This window comes from Sus scrofa, chromosome 2, assembly GCF_054392235.1.
Source record: "Sus scrofa isolate SSC_HxYL_T2T_F1_AM1 chromosome 2, Sscrofa_HxYL_maternal_Yorkshire_Landrace_v2.0, whole genome shotgun sequence".
NCBI classification, from domain to species: Eukaryota; Metazoa; Chordata; class Mammalia; order Artiodactyla; family Suidae; genus Sus; species Sus scrofa.
In genome coordinates, this window is record NC_139384.1 from 77,627,124 (window position 1) to 77,643,167 (window position 16,044).

Genomic DNA, 16,044 nt, shown 5'->3' on the forward strand with positions numbered 1-16,044 from the left:
AAGGATATTTATCAGGAAAATTGGAAAAACCTCTCTGCTCTGATAGATCCTCTCCCATTGACTCCTTGGGCATCAAGCATCTGCATTTTACACAGGAAGGTCCCAATTGATAACTGATTATCCAAACTAAATAGTAATAGTGCCTACTTTCCAAAGGTTTAGATAAGAAATTAAATATCCACTGTACCTACTCAAGAATCTTCTCAAATTTATTAAGGGGTAAATATTCATAGATGTCTTTGTTCTAAAGGTAAGGTTTAGATTCTTTGAACAAATGGGGAAACATATAGGAAAATATAGAAGATATCCATAACAAGAAAGAGAGAGCTATGATTCTTTTGCAGTGAGAGAAATGAGAGTGCTCATGACTAAGAGTTCTGGATAATGCACAAGGAAAGTGAGACAAGCGTACTGATGTACTATACATAATCCTGGAGTAACCGACTTAAGTGGTAAATCAAAAATAACACCCCAATTTCATTAGAGTTATACTGAGAGTAACAGCTGTGTAAACAAATGACAAAGGGCGATATGGGTCCATACATAACATGTGAGTTCATATTCAAAATTTCTTGTTGTGCATATTGGATTTTGCTGCATTTTCCTGTCCTGTGAACCAAAAGGATAAGACAGATACTGACATTAGGCTATTCTGTTGATAATCCTCCACAAGGCATTCTTGATATCTTTGTTCCTCAGGCTGTAGATGAAGGGGTTCAACATGGGGGTGACCAGGGTGTACATCGCTGAGGCCACTAAACTCTTCTGGGGGGAAGGGGAGACAGCTGAACTGAGGTACACCCCAAGAGCTGTTTCATAAAATAAACAAACAACTGACAGGTGAGAGCCACAGGTAGCAAAGACTTTGTACTTCCCACCTGTTGATGGAATTCTCAGAATGGAGGAAACAATTTGAGTATAAGAATAAAGGATCCCTGAGATGGGAATCCCACCAGTAAAATAGATTAATATGTCATCAATGGAGGTGTCAGAACAGGCAAGATGGATAAGTTGAGGGGCGTCACGAAAGAAATTAGGGATTTCTACATTTGTGCAGAAGGTAAGCTGTGAAATCATCAAGAAGTGAATCTGGGAGTCCAAAAGGCTGATGAAAAATGACACCAGGACCAACAAACCACATACGTGGGGCTTTATGATGACCAGGTAGTGCAGGGGGTAACAAATGGCCACTAACCGGTCATAGGCCATCACGGCCAGGAGTAGACTGTCCAAACAGCCAAAGAGGAAAAAAAAGGACACCTGAGTGAGGCAGCCTGCATAAGTGATGGATTTGCTGTGTGCCTGGATATTCACCAGCATCTTTGGGACTGTGGTGGTGATAACACCAATGTCAGCCAAAGACAGATTGGAAAGGAAGAAGTACATGGGGGTGTGGGGGTGGGAATCAGAACTGACAGCCAGGATGATGAGCATGTTTCCAAGTATGGCAACCAGGTACATGCAGAGGAAGAGCCCAAGTATGAAGGGCTGAAGTTCTGGATCATCTGAGAGTCCCATGAGGAGGAATTCTGAGACATGTGTAAGATTCTGTAGTTCCATGTAGAAGAGACACCTGTTGAAGAAGAAGAGATAGTTGGAGTTCTCTTGCAGTGCAGTGGGTTAAGGATCTTGCATTGTCTCTCTGGTATATTAGGCGACTATTATGCCACAGATTCTATGCCTAGCCCAGTTAATTCCACATGCTACAGGTGCAGCTGAAAAAAAAATCTAGAGAGATGGCTGGACTAAACAAAACAAGACACCCAGATAAGTGTATACATTTTTGATTCAAGAACGCTACCAGTAAAATATTCACACTTGAGGACCATACACCTCAGGACCTTCATGAATATTTCTATTTGAGTTCTTAAAAGAATTTTCTTCTTCATGTCTGGGTTATTCACCTTTTTCTGTGCACAGTCATGTTAGAGATGTTAGGCTGAAGAATGTTATAGAAGAAAGGAATTCTTGAGATAATAAATTCTTGAACACAGTAAAATATCAGTCCTCAATTTAAAAAGTAGAATGAATATTCTCTTCAAGAAAAAATTGTTCCAATTAAATGAAACTATGAAGCACTATAAGGTATTTAGAATGAATAAGCAATGAGGTCCTTCCATGTAGCACAGGGAACTACTGTATCCTGTCATTGGGATAGATCATGATTGCAGACGATATGAGAAAAAGAATATATGTATATTATGACTGGGTCACTATGCTGCACAGCAGAAATTGACTCAACAGTGTAAGTAAATATACCCTAATAAATTTATTAAAGTGGGAAATAAATTAATAAATTTAAAAAATTAAAGTACCTAATCTTATACAAATTCTCTTGATTTGGAGTGTAACACTTGGAGAGATAAAACTACATTAAGGATCCTAAATTAAAATCAAACAGTCATACTCTGTATTTTTATATGGCAATTATTTTCATGTTTGGTTTTCATAATTTGGTTATGACAGCCATCTTTTATGGAGACCAGTACTCACTTAAATATGTAGGCCATCTGGTCCAAACATTAAAATATAATTCAAACATATAAATATTTGTTCTTGCTGCACTTCATATTTTGATAAATTTGCTTTTGTTATAGGCACAAAATCATGCATCACTAATTAAAGATGGTATTGATTTACAGTGCACCAGTGATTAAACATTATTTAACTTTTAATGAATATTCTGTACCTACTTTTCATTTTTTGGTGATTTTCATCAGTCTGTACTATCTCAGGGAAATGTCTGAGGTTAAGTTTGCTTTTTGCTGTTTTTGTTTTCAGAGGCTTGATAACAATTCCTTTTTTTTTTTTTTTTTTGTCTTTTTGCCATTTCTAGGGCCGCTCCCGTGGCTTATGGGATGTTCCCAGGCTAGGGGTCTAATCAGAGCTGTAGCCGCCAGCTTACACCAGAGCCACAGCAATGTGGAATCCGAGCCGCATCTGTAACCTACACCACAGCTCATGGCAACGCCAGATCCTTAACCCACTGAGCAAGGGCAGGGATCGAACCTGCAACCTCATGGTTCCTAGTTGGACTCGTTAACCACTGAGCCATGATGGGAACTCCAACCATTCTTAAATATGTCTGTAATCCCAAACTTTTGTGAATGGTTGATTTCTCATCAAAGCCAACCTTCTTATGTACGGTTAAGAAATTTATAAGCAAATTTGGTTTGATTTATTCTTGTTTTTTATTGCCATTACTCTAGGAGGTGGATCAAAAAAGATGTTGTGATTTATGTCAAAGAGCATTCTGCCTATATCTCACTCTAAGTGTTTTATAGTATCTGGCCTTATATTTAGGTAATTAATTCACTTTGAGGGTATTTTTTTATTTTTGGTATGGTGTGAAAATGTTCTAATGTCGTTCTTTTACATGCAGCTGCCCATTTTTCCCAGCACTACTTACTGAAGAGACTGTCTTTCCTCCACTCTATGCTCTTGCCTCCTTTGTCATAAATTAGTTGACATAGGTGCATGTGTTCATTTCTGCTTTTATTTTAAATCACAACAGTAAATATTAACTTTATTGATTACTATCAAATGGATCATTTCATTTCTGGGCTTTCTATCCTGTTTCATTGTTCTATATTTCTGGGTTTTTTTGTGTGTGCCAATACCATATTGTTTTGATGATTGTAGCTTTGTAGTATAGGCTAAAGTCAAAGCGCCTGATTCCTCCATTTCTGTTTATCTTTTTCAATATTGCTTTGGCTACTTGGTGTCATTTGTATTTCTTTTTTTTAAGTATTTTATTTTTTAATTTCTTTTATTTCATACAAATTTTAAGATATTTTGTTCTTATTCTCTGAAGAATGTCATTAGTAATTTGATAGGGATTGCACTGAATCTATAGATTGCCTTGGTCATTTTGACAGTATTGATTCTTCCAATCCAAGATCATGGTATATCTTTCCATCTGTTTGTGTTTTATTCCTAGGATTTTATTCTTTTTGATGCAATGGTAAGTGCAATAGATTTCTGTGTATGAATTTTGCATCCTGCACTATGACATGACTCTGTCAATCAACTATAATCTAATAAATTGACACAACTCTGTAAATCAACTCTTCTCTAATAAAAACTAAAAAACTTAAATCAGAGTTTGAATCATAGTTGGAATAATGGGTTTATCAATGAAATGCAATCCTAAGAAATTATTTAAGGACCTTTTATTTTATTGTGCTGTAGAGAGATAGAAGCCCATCATGTCCCAGGCAATTCATTCATGAAACATGTAGAAATCTTAAAGTGTGTCTTAATTCACACAATAAAATTCTCTCTCTCACTCTCCCTTTCTTTATAAAGAAAATATCATGTTTTTAAATGAATATTTTATATTCCATTAAGTAGAAAATGATAGATTTCCTCAGAAAATCTCTGACAGAGATACACCAAAGCACTGTTTTATTGTTTGTCCAGTGCTGTGGGACATCTCTAGAAGGAAGAAACTACCCTCCATGTGGAAGTCACACTGCCTAAGCTCTCTTTCAGATGAAACAAGGAAGGGTCTATTCAATATTTAGTAAAAATAGTTTTGCTTGCAGCTTACTCTGTGCCAAGCCAGGTATAGGCTCTCTGGAAGCAGAAATGAATGTGATTTTTTTTCTTACCTTTATTTGGCCCTATACATATTTATGAATTATGTTCTTCAGTTGTGATACCTGTTAAAGCAAATATTGAAACAAACTGATCTCAGATTTAGATTTTGAGTTATGCAAAAGCAGTAAAATAAGATTGTAAAAAAATAATAATAAATATCCATCCAAAATGATGTTCTAAAATGTATTAACATAGTAGTAAGCAATTATAAACTATCAATTTTTAAATTTTTAAAATTTGGTATGTTTGAGGTACAGTTGATTTTAAAAAGAACCATGCAGGTCATAATCTTCTGAGACAAGAGGTATGATTAAGTCATTATGGTTTTGTGATTGTAATGCCTTTGAGATCCCTCAGTTTTATCAAGTGTATTAACAGTTTGTTCCTTTATATTATGGTTACCATAGTCTGTCTATTTTTATAGAGAGACATTTGGATAGTTGCTTATTTGAGTCAATTATGGATAAAGAAATTATAGCTAAAAAATACATGAAAGTGATTCAGTTGTTTCCCTCCAGCCACTCAGAAACCGCCTGTGTAAGGACAAAAATAAAGTGTTTTCTCAGGGCTCTGAAGAAAACTAAAACTTTGTATCACTGAAATACATGGCATTTAATAATAATGATAATGATAATGCCAAAAATATACTTACTGCAGGCATCCATCTCATAGTTACTCACATATTCAGTACTTATTATGTTTAATGCTTAATCATTACAGCTATATGGACTGGAGATCAATTCAGATGATAAAGCTGAGGCTCAGAGATCCTAAGGACTTGTCTTGGGTCTCACAGATAATGAGTAGAACAGAGGGATTTAAAATTAAATGGAGTGTCTCTGAAGCCCATGCACTGACCATGTCCATTGTTTCCTTCCACTTCAGAGAGTCTAAGCCGAGGTTCAGAGCTCTGTTTCCTAAGGTATATCTTTTAACTTCTTCCTGTTTCCTGACTAAGAATGTAACCCAACACTCTGATTTTATGTCTCCTTTAGAGATTGAAGGGAAATAAATTATAAGCATGAAGGAGGAAGTAGATAGCAAAACAAAATCAAGGAACAGGGCAAAGAAAGAGAGAGAACTGTCCTGGATCACTGTGTGTCAACAAGTTCTGTGACTTCCACCTATGGTCTCAGATAACTTCCTATGACTTTTTTTTTCTTTGAGGGACACACCTGCAACATATGGAAACATTCCCAGTCTAGGGGTCAAATCAGAACTGCAGCTGATGACCTATAGCACAGCCACAGCAACTCCAGATCCAAGCAGTGTCTGCGACCTACAGCAGAGTTCGCAGCAACGCCGGACCCTTAACCCAATGGGGAAGACCAAGGGTTGTACCCCCGTCCTCATGGATACTAGTCTGGTTCATTATCGCTAAGGCACAATGGGAACTCCACTTCCTATAACTTATGCAGCAGGTGAAACCTTCTACTCGCCAATGTGGTCTTATAGGAATCCCAAAAGGAAGAGCATAGTAAACAGTGGGTCTCTGGCAGCAGTGACAGAAAAGAGAAATATCAAGTTGGACTGACAGATGAAAATATTGTCTAGATGGCCTGTGAATGGAGTCTGAATTTTGCATTCAAATCTGACTCCACCCCTTTCTATCCAAGACTATATTTACATACAAGTACATATAAATGTTTTCCTGTCCTTACCTGTAAAATAATGATAGTGAAGGTTGTTCTTTTTTCGGGGAGGTTATATAGAAAAAAGTTAACAAGTAACCTTAAAAAATCCTATCTCAGTGTTCCCATTGTGGTTCAGAGGGTTAAGAACATGGCACATTGTCCACGAGGGTACAGGATGGATTCCTGGCCTCGCTTGGTGGGTTAAGGATCTAGCAGGTCGCAGATGCAGCTCTGATCTGGTGTTGCTGTGGCTATGGCCCAGCTTGCAGCTGTGGCTCTGACTTGATTCCTAGACAGGGAACTTCCATATGCTGCAGGTGCAGCCATAAAAAGAAAAAAAAATACTTATCTCAGAGTCTGGCACTAGGAAACCCTACATAAAATGTTCATGATATTGTGATCAATGTCATCATTTCCATCATTGTCATCATCACCTTCATGATCATTTTGGTGATTAGCAGATAGTATAGAAGGAAATATTTCCTGCTGTGGTGGGAGAGATGTCTACAGGTGCTAGAATCAGTGCAGGATGAAAATAACATTGTTTGTGATATCATATGTTATTTGTCTTTGTCTTTCTGGCTCATTTCACTCAGTATGAGATTCTCTAGTTCCATCCATGTTGCTGCAAATGGCATTATGTCATTCTTTTTTATGGCTGAGTAGTATTCCATTGTGTATATATACCACATCTTCCGAATCCAATCATCTGTTGATGGCCAGCACAAATGAACATCTCCTCAGAAAAGAAAATCATGGACTTAGAGAAGAGACTTGTGGCTGCCTGGTGGGAGGGGGAGGGAGTGGGAGGGATCGGGAGCTTGGGCTTATCAGACACAACTTAGAAAAGATTTACAAGGAGATCCTGCTGAATAGCATTGAGAACTATGTGTAGATACTCATGTTGCAACAGAACAAAGGGTGGGGGAAAATGTAATTGTAATGTATACATGTAAGGATAACCTGACTCCCTTGCTGTACAGTGGGAAAATAAAAAAAAAAATAACATTGTTTGTGAGAGTTCCTGCACCCCCAACAGAACCAGGATTTAAACCTCATAGATCTCTAGCTGAAACATTGGATACTGATTCCCTCCCCTATAGCTGTCCTGCTTATCTCAGTGAAAAAGGGAAAAAAATGCTCCTCCAGCCTGTCTTCCATCCAGTTTCTCCCTGGGCACTCACTGGCTGCTCTGCATCTCTGCTGGGGCATGAGCAAAGACTGATGATCCCAAAACCCCTCTCTTGCCTGGTAAGCAATGAAAACTCAAGCACTGTTCTCAGGACTAGCATGGGTCCTCTGATGCAGGCAATGAATGACTCTGGGAAGAGAACATATAGGTATGAATCCCACTGGACTGGAACCAGAAACTGAGGAGCTGGAAGGCAAAAGTGATTATTTACCTTTGTGGGACCTTGGGGCTCAATGCTCAGAAGCTCATAATTAGCCAAATAGGTCCAGGTCCTCCCAACCTCTGAGGACTTGCTGATATTAGCGAAAGCAGGAAAGGAGAAAAGGGAAGAGTTTGGAACCTTCCTCATCTTAGGAGAAAGCTCAAATGTATGACTCACTTCTGACTTCCAAATTACAGGGATTCTTATAAAAATAACTCATATTCTATCAATTAAAAACATATAATGAATTTGGGTTTAGTAGATGCAAACTAGTGCCTTTGGAATGGATAAGCAATGAGGTCCTGCTGTATAGCACTGGGAACTACATTTAATCACTTATGATGGAGCATGATGGAGGATAATGTGAGAAAAAGAATGTATATATGCATGTGTGACTGGGTCACTTTTCTGTAGAGTAGCAAATTGACAGAACACTGTAAACCAGCTATGATGGAAGAGATAAAAATCATTTAAAAAGATAAATAAATAAGTTAAGTATGCCTTAAATCTGCAAATCCATTAAGTAATAATGAAATTTAGAGAGAATTAGGTCTTTTATATTCAGAATCAGATATATTTCTTTTTTTTTCAGTTAAGATTTACATCTCCAAGGAGAACTTCCTATTTTTCTTTTGATTGTCCTGGTTGACAACGTGTATTTTAGCAGTGGAAATAGATGTGGGCATTGGAGGTGGATATTTCTTGCTATTTTGAATGACAGCCCATTTTTTCATTTTTCTGCTGAGTTGATATATATTGGTACATTAGACAACTACCTATTTTCATATACTTATCAGGAAGTTAACTGTTTGATTAAATACTTCAGGAAGTCTCACAGAGGTATACATTCAAAATATAGGCCAGTATTATGGAGAACAGTATGGAGCTTCTTTAAAAAACTAAAAAGAGTGTTAGTGTGTGATCATGAAGTCCCATTCCTGGGCATTTATCCAGAGAAAACCATAATTTGAAAATATACATGCACCCATATGTTCATAGCAGCTCTATTTACAGTAGCCATGGAAGAAACATAAATGTAATCAGTAGATAAATTGGTAAAGATGTGGTATATATATATATATATATATATATATATATATATATATATATACACACATATATATATATATACATATATTGTGTGTTTGTGTGTGTGTGTATACACACACATGCACACATGCAATGGAATATTACTCAGCCATAAAAAATAATGAAATAATGCTATTTGCAGCAACATGGCTCAACCTAGAGATTTTTATAATGAGTGAAACATGTCAGACAGAGGAAGACATATACCATATGTTATCATTTCTATGCTGAATCTAAAAAAAAGGATAAAAATGATCTTATTTACAAAACAGAATTAGATTCACAGATACACAAAACAAACCTATGGTTAGTAAAGGGTATGGGGAATAAATTAGGAGTTTGTTAAAATATGCATACTACCATATATAAAATAAATAACCAGTGAGGACCTACTATATAACATGTGGAACTATACTCAATATTTTGTAATAAGCTATAAAAGCAAAGAATCTGAAAAGGAATGGATATATGTATATGTATAACTGAATCACTTTGCTGTGCACTTGAAGCTACCACAACACTGTACATCAACTATTCTTCCATAAAATAAACAATAAATAAATAAAATGTACGTGGGAACTGCCACCATATCAATGCTTGACTAGAAGAGGATATGATTTCAAGTTTGCTCATATGGCAAAGGCAGGATCCAGTTCCTCTTGGGCAGTTGGCCATAGGCATCCCTCAGTTTCTTGCCACATGGACTTAATCTACTGGACCTCTGAAATATGTGAGAGCTGAAAGCAGAAGAGGGCTAGCAGGCTGAAAGTCTGATTATTTACTCACTAATGTTGGAATAACACATGAATAATTTTCCAAATACATTTCCTTGCATGGAAGTCACTAGCTCTAGTCAACACCCACAAAACTTTGTCTATAAAAGGTCATTAATACAGATGTGGGAGTTGTTGTTGTGGCTCAGCGGGTTGTGAACCTAGGCTGTATCCATGAGGAGGTGGGTTCAATCCCTGGGCTCTCTCAGTGGGTTAAAGGATCTGGCATTGCCATGAGCTGTGGCATAGTTCACAGGCATGGCTTGGATCTGGCACTACAGTGGCTGTGGCATAGGCTGGCAGCTGCAGCTCTTATTTGACCCCCAGCCTGGGAACTTCCATATGCCACATGTGCAGCCCTAAAGAGCTAAATGGGAGCTAATTGGGAGCATCTTAGAAGCTGCTTATCACAAAGATTTCATCCTCTATCAGGAATTTGTTCTCTAAGCACCAGACTATAGAGATGTCTCTCTGCTTTTCAACATAGTACCCAGCTCTTTGGAGTTCCCTAGTGGCTCAGCAGGTTAAGAAACCAGCACAGTCTGGGAGTTCCCATCATGGTGCAGTGGAACCCAATCTAACTAGGAACCATGGGGTTGTGGGTTCGCTCCCTGGCCTCACTTAATGGGTTAAGGATCTGGCATTGCTGTGAGCCGTGGTGTAGCCACAGACGTGGCTTGTATCTGGCTTTGCTCTGGCTCTGGCTTAGGCAGGCAGCAATAGCTCTGATTTGACCCCTAGCCTGAGAACCTCCATATGCCATGGGTGCAGCCTTAAAACAACAAAAAGACAAAAAAAGAAAAGAAAAGAAGAAAGGAAAAGAAAAGAAAAGAAACCAGCACTGTCACTGCTGTGGCACAAGTGTGATCCTTGGCCTGTGAACTTTTGCATGCCATGTGTGTGGCCAAAAAAAAGAGGCAAATATAGTATAGTTCCCAATGCTTCATAACACCAACTTTTAAAAAAAAATCTTTACTGGAGAATAACTTATACATGAAAGAATTTGTTCTATTGTAGGTATTTCTGCAGATCCCACCATGCTGCCCCTGTCCATGTCATAAGAAGTCTCCCTGGTTTCTCTTAAATAGAGAAGTCTCCCAAGCCTTTCCATGTTGGAAATAAGTGTCACATACCCTTGGAAAGACTTCTTGCTTATCTCAAGGTGAACCACCTATAGAATAACATAGAGATGCTGAGATGTTCACTGCTGTCTCAGTAAAACTGATCAGCAGTGATCCTGGAGTGAATAATTTGCATGGTGATGATAATTGTGGGGCCATCCTCATGTCTTGAAGTTCAAAGTCTTCACAGTAGTTGGACTCATTTAGAATTTAAACTTTTTGTGCCATCACAATTCAAGTAAATTTTAATTTTGAAATTACCTACTCTTTTTGTGTATTTTAGTAAGTTTTTTTGCATGTGGGAGGGGGTGTAGAGATGTAGAGAGTTCATAATATGCTTGTTTATGTTTTCTCGATTAGAGCTATATGTTGAAAGAGACATTTAAACTCTTAAAGAAAAAAACAACAGAGTCGTTTTCTCTTTGCCAACAGAAACCACAGCCATTTCAGGACCAATCCAACAAGAGTCTCTAGAGGTTTCTGCTTTCTGTTCAACTAGAAAGGGCACATTTCTCTACAAATGTATACTTCTTAGGATCTTTGTATTTGACTCCTGAAGTCTTCTTTATTCTTTTTATGGCTGAAACTGTGGTAAATGGAAGTTCCCAGGCCAGGAGTTGAATTGGAGCTGCAATGCCAGACCCAAGCCCCATCTGTGACTTATGCTGCAGCTTGCAGATCCTTAACCCACTGAGTGAGGAGGAATTGAACCCACATCCTCATGGAGACAACATGAGGTCTGTAACCCTCTGAGCCACAACAGGAACTACTTGATGTCTTTTTTTAAAAATGTGGCTTTTGTCCTATAGAGTGAGATAAAGTGAAGTGCATGGAAATCATGATTTCTGGCAACCTCTATGTCTTCTCTTTACAGCCCACCTGGCTCTGATCTCTCTATATGAGGAACTCAGAGATTGGTTTCTAATTAATGGATATAAAGAACTTGATTATTTACTCAATATAGCTGGATATGAGAGAAAGGATGCTAATTATGTGTGTGTGCATAAGTGGCAAAAGAACATTTTAGGAGCCATAATGACCAAATAGCAGAAGTAAAGAGAGGATTGGAGAAGAAGGTGTGAGGGCTGAGACATTTTAAAATGCTCGGGGAAGAAAAATCTAATATTTAAGAGAAGTCATTTCTTAGTGGGAGGTTTCAATCAGGGACTAGTTCATTGTTAGTGAAATTCATAGGTAATTTAGGTCCTTGGTAAAAGGCAGGGTAAATACTATGCTGACCTACATGGGAAAAGAATCTGAAAAGGAATTGATAGATAGATATAGATATAGATATTGATATATCTGATTCATTTTGCAGTATACCTGAAACTAACGCAACATTTAAGTCAACTCTACTCCAAGAAAATATTTTAAAGGCCAAGTAATTTAGACCGGTTACTGGATAGATCTTCAAAAAGCCCAGATTGCTCTCTCAGAAACAATGTGTAGCATCTCTAAAGGGAAGGTTGAGATGACCATAGATACCTAGGTATGTAGCAGAAAACAGAGTGACCCCAAATATGTGATCATGATGGGAAGAAGAGATGCATTATTATAAAGTGAATCCTAATGAGGTGGTTAGTAGTGAAAGGAAAGGTTTCTGCTTTGCTGAGGGTGTGATCCTTTGCTGTCCTTGAGTAATAAAAATTAAGATAAGATTATACATAAGGACTAGGGTGACAATTATCTACAGGCACAATTAGAACCACACACTAACTGGATATACCAGTATTTAAACTTCAACTTCATATCCAAAACTAAGCCATATCATTACAATCACCCTTATTTTTATAGGCTAAGCTCACTTTGAAATTTTCAGTTGCCTCTCACAATGTAGATTTATCCCCCATATTATGATTTAATAGTCAGGGTTCAATCAAGAGAAGGGAGATCGTGCTATTTATTTTAATGGTGATAATTTAATATTGGTACTTTGTCAAATAATTATTAAGAAATGAAAGGCACACAAGAAAAGACATTGTAACACAGAGTGGTCACTGAAGGAAGTGGCGACAATGCCATAGGTTAAGGGATATGGGGAAAAGTTGGGCGATAGGGCAGGATGACATTTCCCAAACATGAATGAGAAGGAACTAAGAGAAATGAGATGGAAATTCAGAACAGCAGTCTAAAAATGCTCCGTCCCCACCATAGTATCACAACTTAAATATTAAAGGGTAATTTTGGAGGAGAAAAACAGTACCTGAATAACCAGCTCATATGACCAGCTCATATGGAGAGAGAAGATATATGAAAAAATATTATCAGAAATACTGAGAAAAATCACATTGGTCTTGCTAAGGTAAATACTCTATCTTATTTATGAATTCCGATTACTTTAAGATCTTCAGGATCTAATTAAGAACAGTAAAGGGCCCAAGACATACAAGCTATCTTTGAATGAAAAGTCTGACAGAATTCAATAATCCTCAACATTGGCTTCACATAGACTCACTTGGTCATGCTCTGGACTTCCCTTGTGGTGCAGTGGGTTAAAGATCCAGTATTGTCACTGCAGTAGCCCAGATACCTGCTGTGGTACAGGTTCAATCCCTGGCCCAGGAAAATCTACATGTCACATACACAGCCAAAAAAAAAAAATCAGTCATGCCCTTTTTGCTCTCTAATCTAATTAAATCTTTGTTTTCTTTTTTTGTAATTCATATATTAGTTTAAGGTGTACAACACAGTGATTCAGGTAAACATAATGATAGGTATATATGGTTTTCCAGCTTCTTTTCCCTTATGGTTATTATAAGAGATTCAATAGCATTTGCAGTGCTGTGCAATAGATCCTTGTTTAACTATTTTATACGTAGCCATGTGTATCTGTTAATCCTAACCTCCCAAATTATCCCTCCTCTCCCCCACACCTCCCTTTTGTAATCATAAATTTGTTTTGTATGTCTGAAATATGTTTAATTTGATGTTTGGAAGAAGACGGAGAAGGAGACGAAGAAGGAGAGGAAGAAGAAGAAGAGAAGAAGGAAAAGAAGAAGGAAGAAAGGAAGAGGAGGAGAGGAGAAAGAGGAAAAAGAGGATGAAGGGGAAGGAGAAGAGGAAGAAGAAGAGGAGGGAGAAGAGGAAGAAGAAGAAAAAGGGGAAATGGGAATGGAAGAGAAAGGGAGGGAAAGGGGAAGGAAGGATAGGGAAAGGATGATAAAAATGGAGCAGAAATAGAAGAAGAAAGGAGAAACTAAATAACACCTACAATCTTGCCCAAATTACAGTCAATAAACATAAGCATCAAAAAGCATCTGAGCTGTAGGGTGACTTGGCTTCTTCCTCCACCAGCCAGTTTTCATGTTCCTTGCTGATCCTAAGTGTCATGGCTCTCCTCACCAAATATAATTCTGCTGTTTTAGATGTGTTTTCTCTGCACAGTGGCCTGTGGATGAGAGCCAATTCCATTAAGAGTTCAACTAAAGAAAGAGCATCCCCTCCAATCTTGGAAGAAAAACTAGTGATGTGATGATTGATCTCTTACATTTTACTTTAGAATGAAAAGGTTTTTAAAAGCCAATCCATGGAGTTCCCATCAAGGCACAGTGGAAACAAATCCAGCTAGGAACCATGGGGTTGTGGGTTCAATCCCTGGCCTCACTCAGTGAGTTAGGGATGTGGTGTTGCTGTGAACTGTGGTGTAGAATGCAGATGCATCTCAGATCCTGCATTGCTGTGGCTGTGACAGAGGTCAGCAACTACAGCTCCGATTGGACCCCTGGCCTGGGAACCTCCATATGCTTCAGGTGCGGCCCTAAAAAGACAAAAAGACAAAAAAATAGGAAAATTTTAAAAAAATAAAATCCAATCCAAGTAAATTTTAATGCTCGGTGGTGGGACTCAGGCAAGAGGATTTTTAAAGTTTATCAGATGCTTCCAATATGAAGCCAAGATTGAGGGTCACAGAAGAAATGAGGAATTTCCACTTTGCTACAAAAGGTAAGATGTGACATCATCACACAGTGCAGCTGGGAGTCCAAAAGGCTGAACAGAAAAGACCCCAGGACCAGCAGGCTACAGAGGCGGGGGTTCATGATGACCTGGTAGTGCAGGGGATAACAGATAGCTACAAACGGATCGTAGGCCATCACACACAGAAACGCACTGTCCAAATACCCGAAAAGATTAAAGAGAGTCAACTGAATCAGGCATCCCACATAGGAGATGACTCTGCTGTGAGTCTGAATGTCCAAAAGCATCTTTGGGACTGTGGTAGAGGTAAAGCCGAGGTCAGCCATGGACAGAATGGAGAGGAAGAAGTACATGGGGGTGTGGAGGTGGGAGTCAGAGCTGATGGTCAGGATGATCAGTAGATTCCCCAGCACGGTGACCAGGTACATGGACAGGAACAGGAGGAAAGTTAGAAGCTGCAGTTCTGGATCCTCTGAGAGCCCCAGGAGGAGGAATTCCAAGACACCGGTGAAATTCTGTGGTTTCATGGAGCAGAGGCACTTTCTGAAAAATAAATGAGAGTTGATATAAAAGGAAACAAGTATACATGTACCCATCAGTGTGTCTCTGCTTCAGAGCCAAGCAGTTCATACATAAAATATTCAATTGAGGACCACAGCCCTTTAGCAATATTTCTTTGTCATAACAAACACACCCTTCTATGAAATTCTTTTTTCCCAGGTTTTTTTCTCCTTCATCTGTTAGTATATGTATCATATTGAAAAAAATAAGCTAAAGAACTTAGAGGAGGAGGAAGGATATTTAGAGACCAAAAAAACTCTCCATAAGTAATGAATGGCCAACAGGGACAGAGAATTCAACCAAATATTCTGTGATTACCAATGTGGGAAACGAATTTGAAAGAGAACAGATGTGTGTACATGTATAGCTGAATCACTTTGTTGTATGTAAGAAATTATTACAACTTCGTAGATCAACTATACTTCAATAAAACTTTAAAACCTAAAACAACACCATAAGAACACTGAAATACCAGTTCCAATCCTTTCAAGGAAACCAGAGGAATAAGAAATATCCTTTCCTCTGAAGAAAAAAAATCCTAATTGAAGGACACTAATAGACAGTCATATATACTGTATTTTATCCAAATGAGGTATAATTAACTTCCTTGATTTGAACCATTTATAAAACCCTAAGAACTATGCAATAAAGCATGTGGGTCTATTTTCTGTGTTTGATATTTGGTTGCTGGCAGATTTTAAGCCGTATTTTTTGTGTGTCTTTTTTGCCATTGTTGCTGCTGTTGCTGTTTTGGTGTTTGGGGGCAGTTGCCATTTTTAATTTTTTAAAATTAAAGTATGATTGATTTATAATGTTGGGTCAATTTCTGCAGTACATCAAAATGACCCAGTCATACATATATATATACATTCTTTTTCTCATATTATCTTCCATCTGTTCTATCCCAAGAGATTGGATATAGTTCCCTAGACAATCTATACAGTAGCATTAAGCT

At 37.9% G+C, this 16,044-nt stretch overlaps 2 protein-coding genes across 2 annotated transcripts; both read right to left on the reverse strand.

Annotated features, from left to right (window-relative positions):
- Positions 1 to 642: 642 nt before the first annotated feature.
- LOC110258546 (olfactory receptor 7E24-like) lies at positions 643 to 1,584 on the reverse strand. The gene has a single exon (XM_021081795.2). The coding sequence runs from the start codon at positions 1,558 to 1,560 to the stop codon at positions 643 to 645; it is 918 nt and encodes a 305-aa protein (XP_020937454.2). The 5' UTR covers positions 1,561 to 1,584.
- Positions 1,585 to 14,482: 12,898 nt separating this feature from the next.
- Positions 14,483 to 15,055, reverse strand: LOC110259635 (olfactory receptor 7E24-like). Its single transcript, XM_021085125.2, has one exon. It carries the CDS (start codon positions 15,053 to 15,055, stop codon positions 14,483 to 14,485), a length of 573 nt encoding a protein of 190 aa, XP_020940784.2.
- Between the last annotated feature and the right edge of the window lie 989 nt (positions 15,056 to 16,044).

Coding starts and splice junctions, on each gene's coding strand:
- LOC110258546 (XM_021081795.2), bottom strand. CDS start 1,560: ATGGAACTACAGAATCTTACACATGTCTCAGAATTCCTCCTCATGGGA.
- LOC110259635 (XM_021085125.2), bottom strand. CDS start 15,055: ATGAAACCACAGAATTTCACCGGTGTCTTGGAATTCCTCCTCCTGGGG.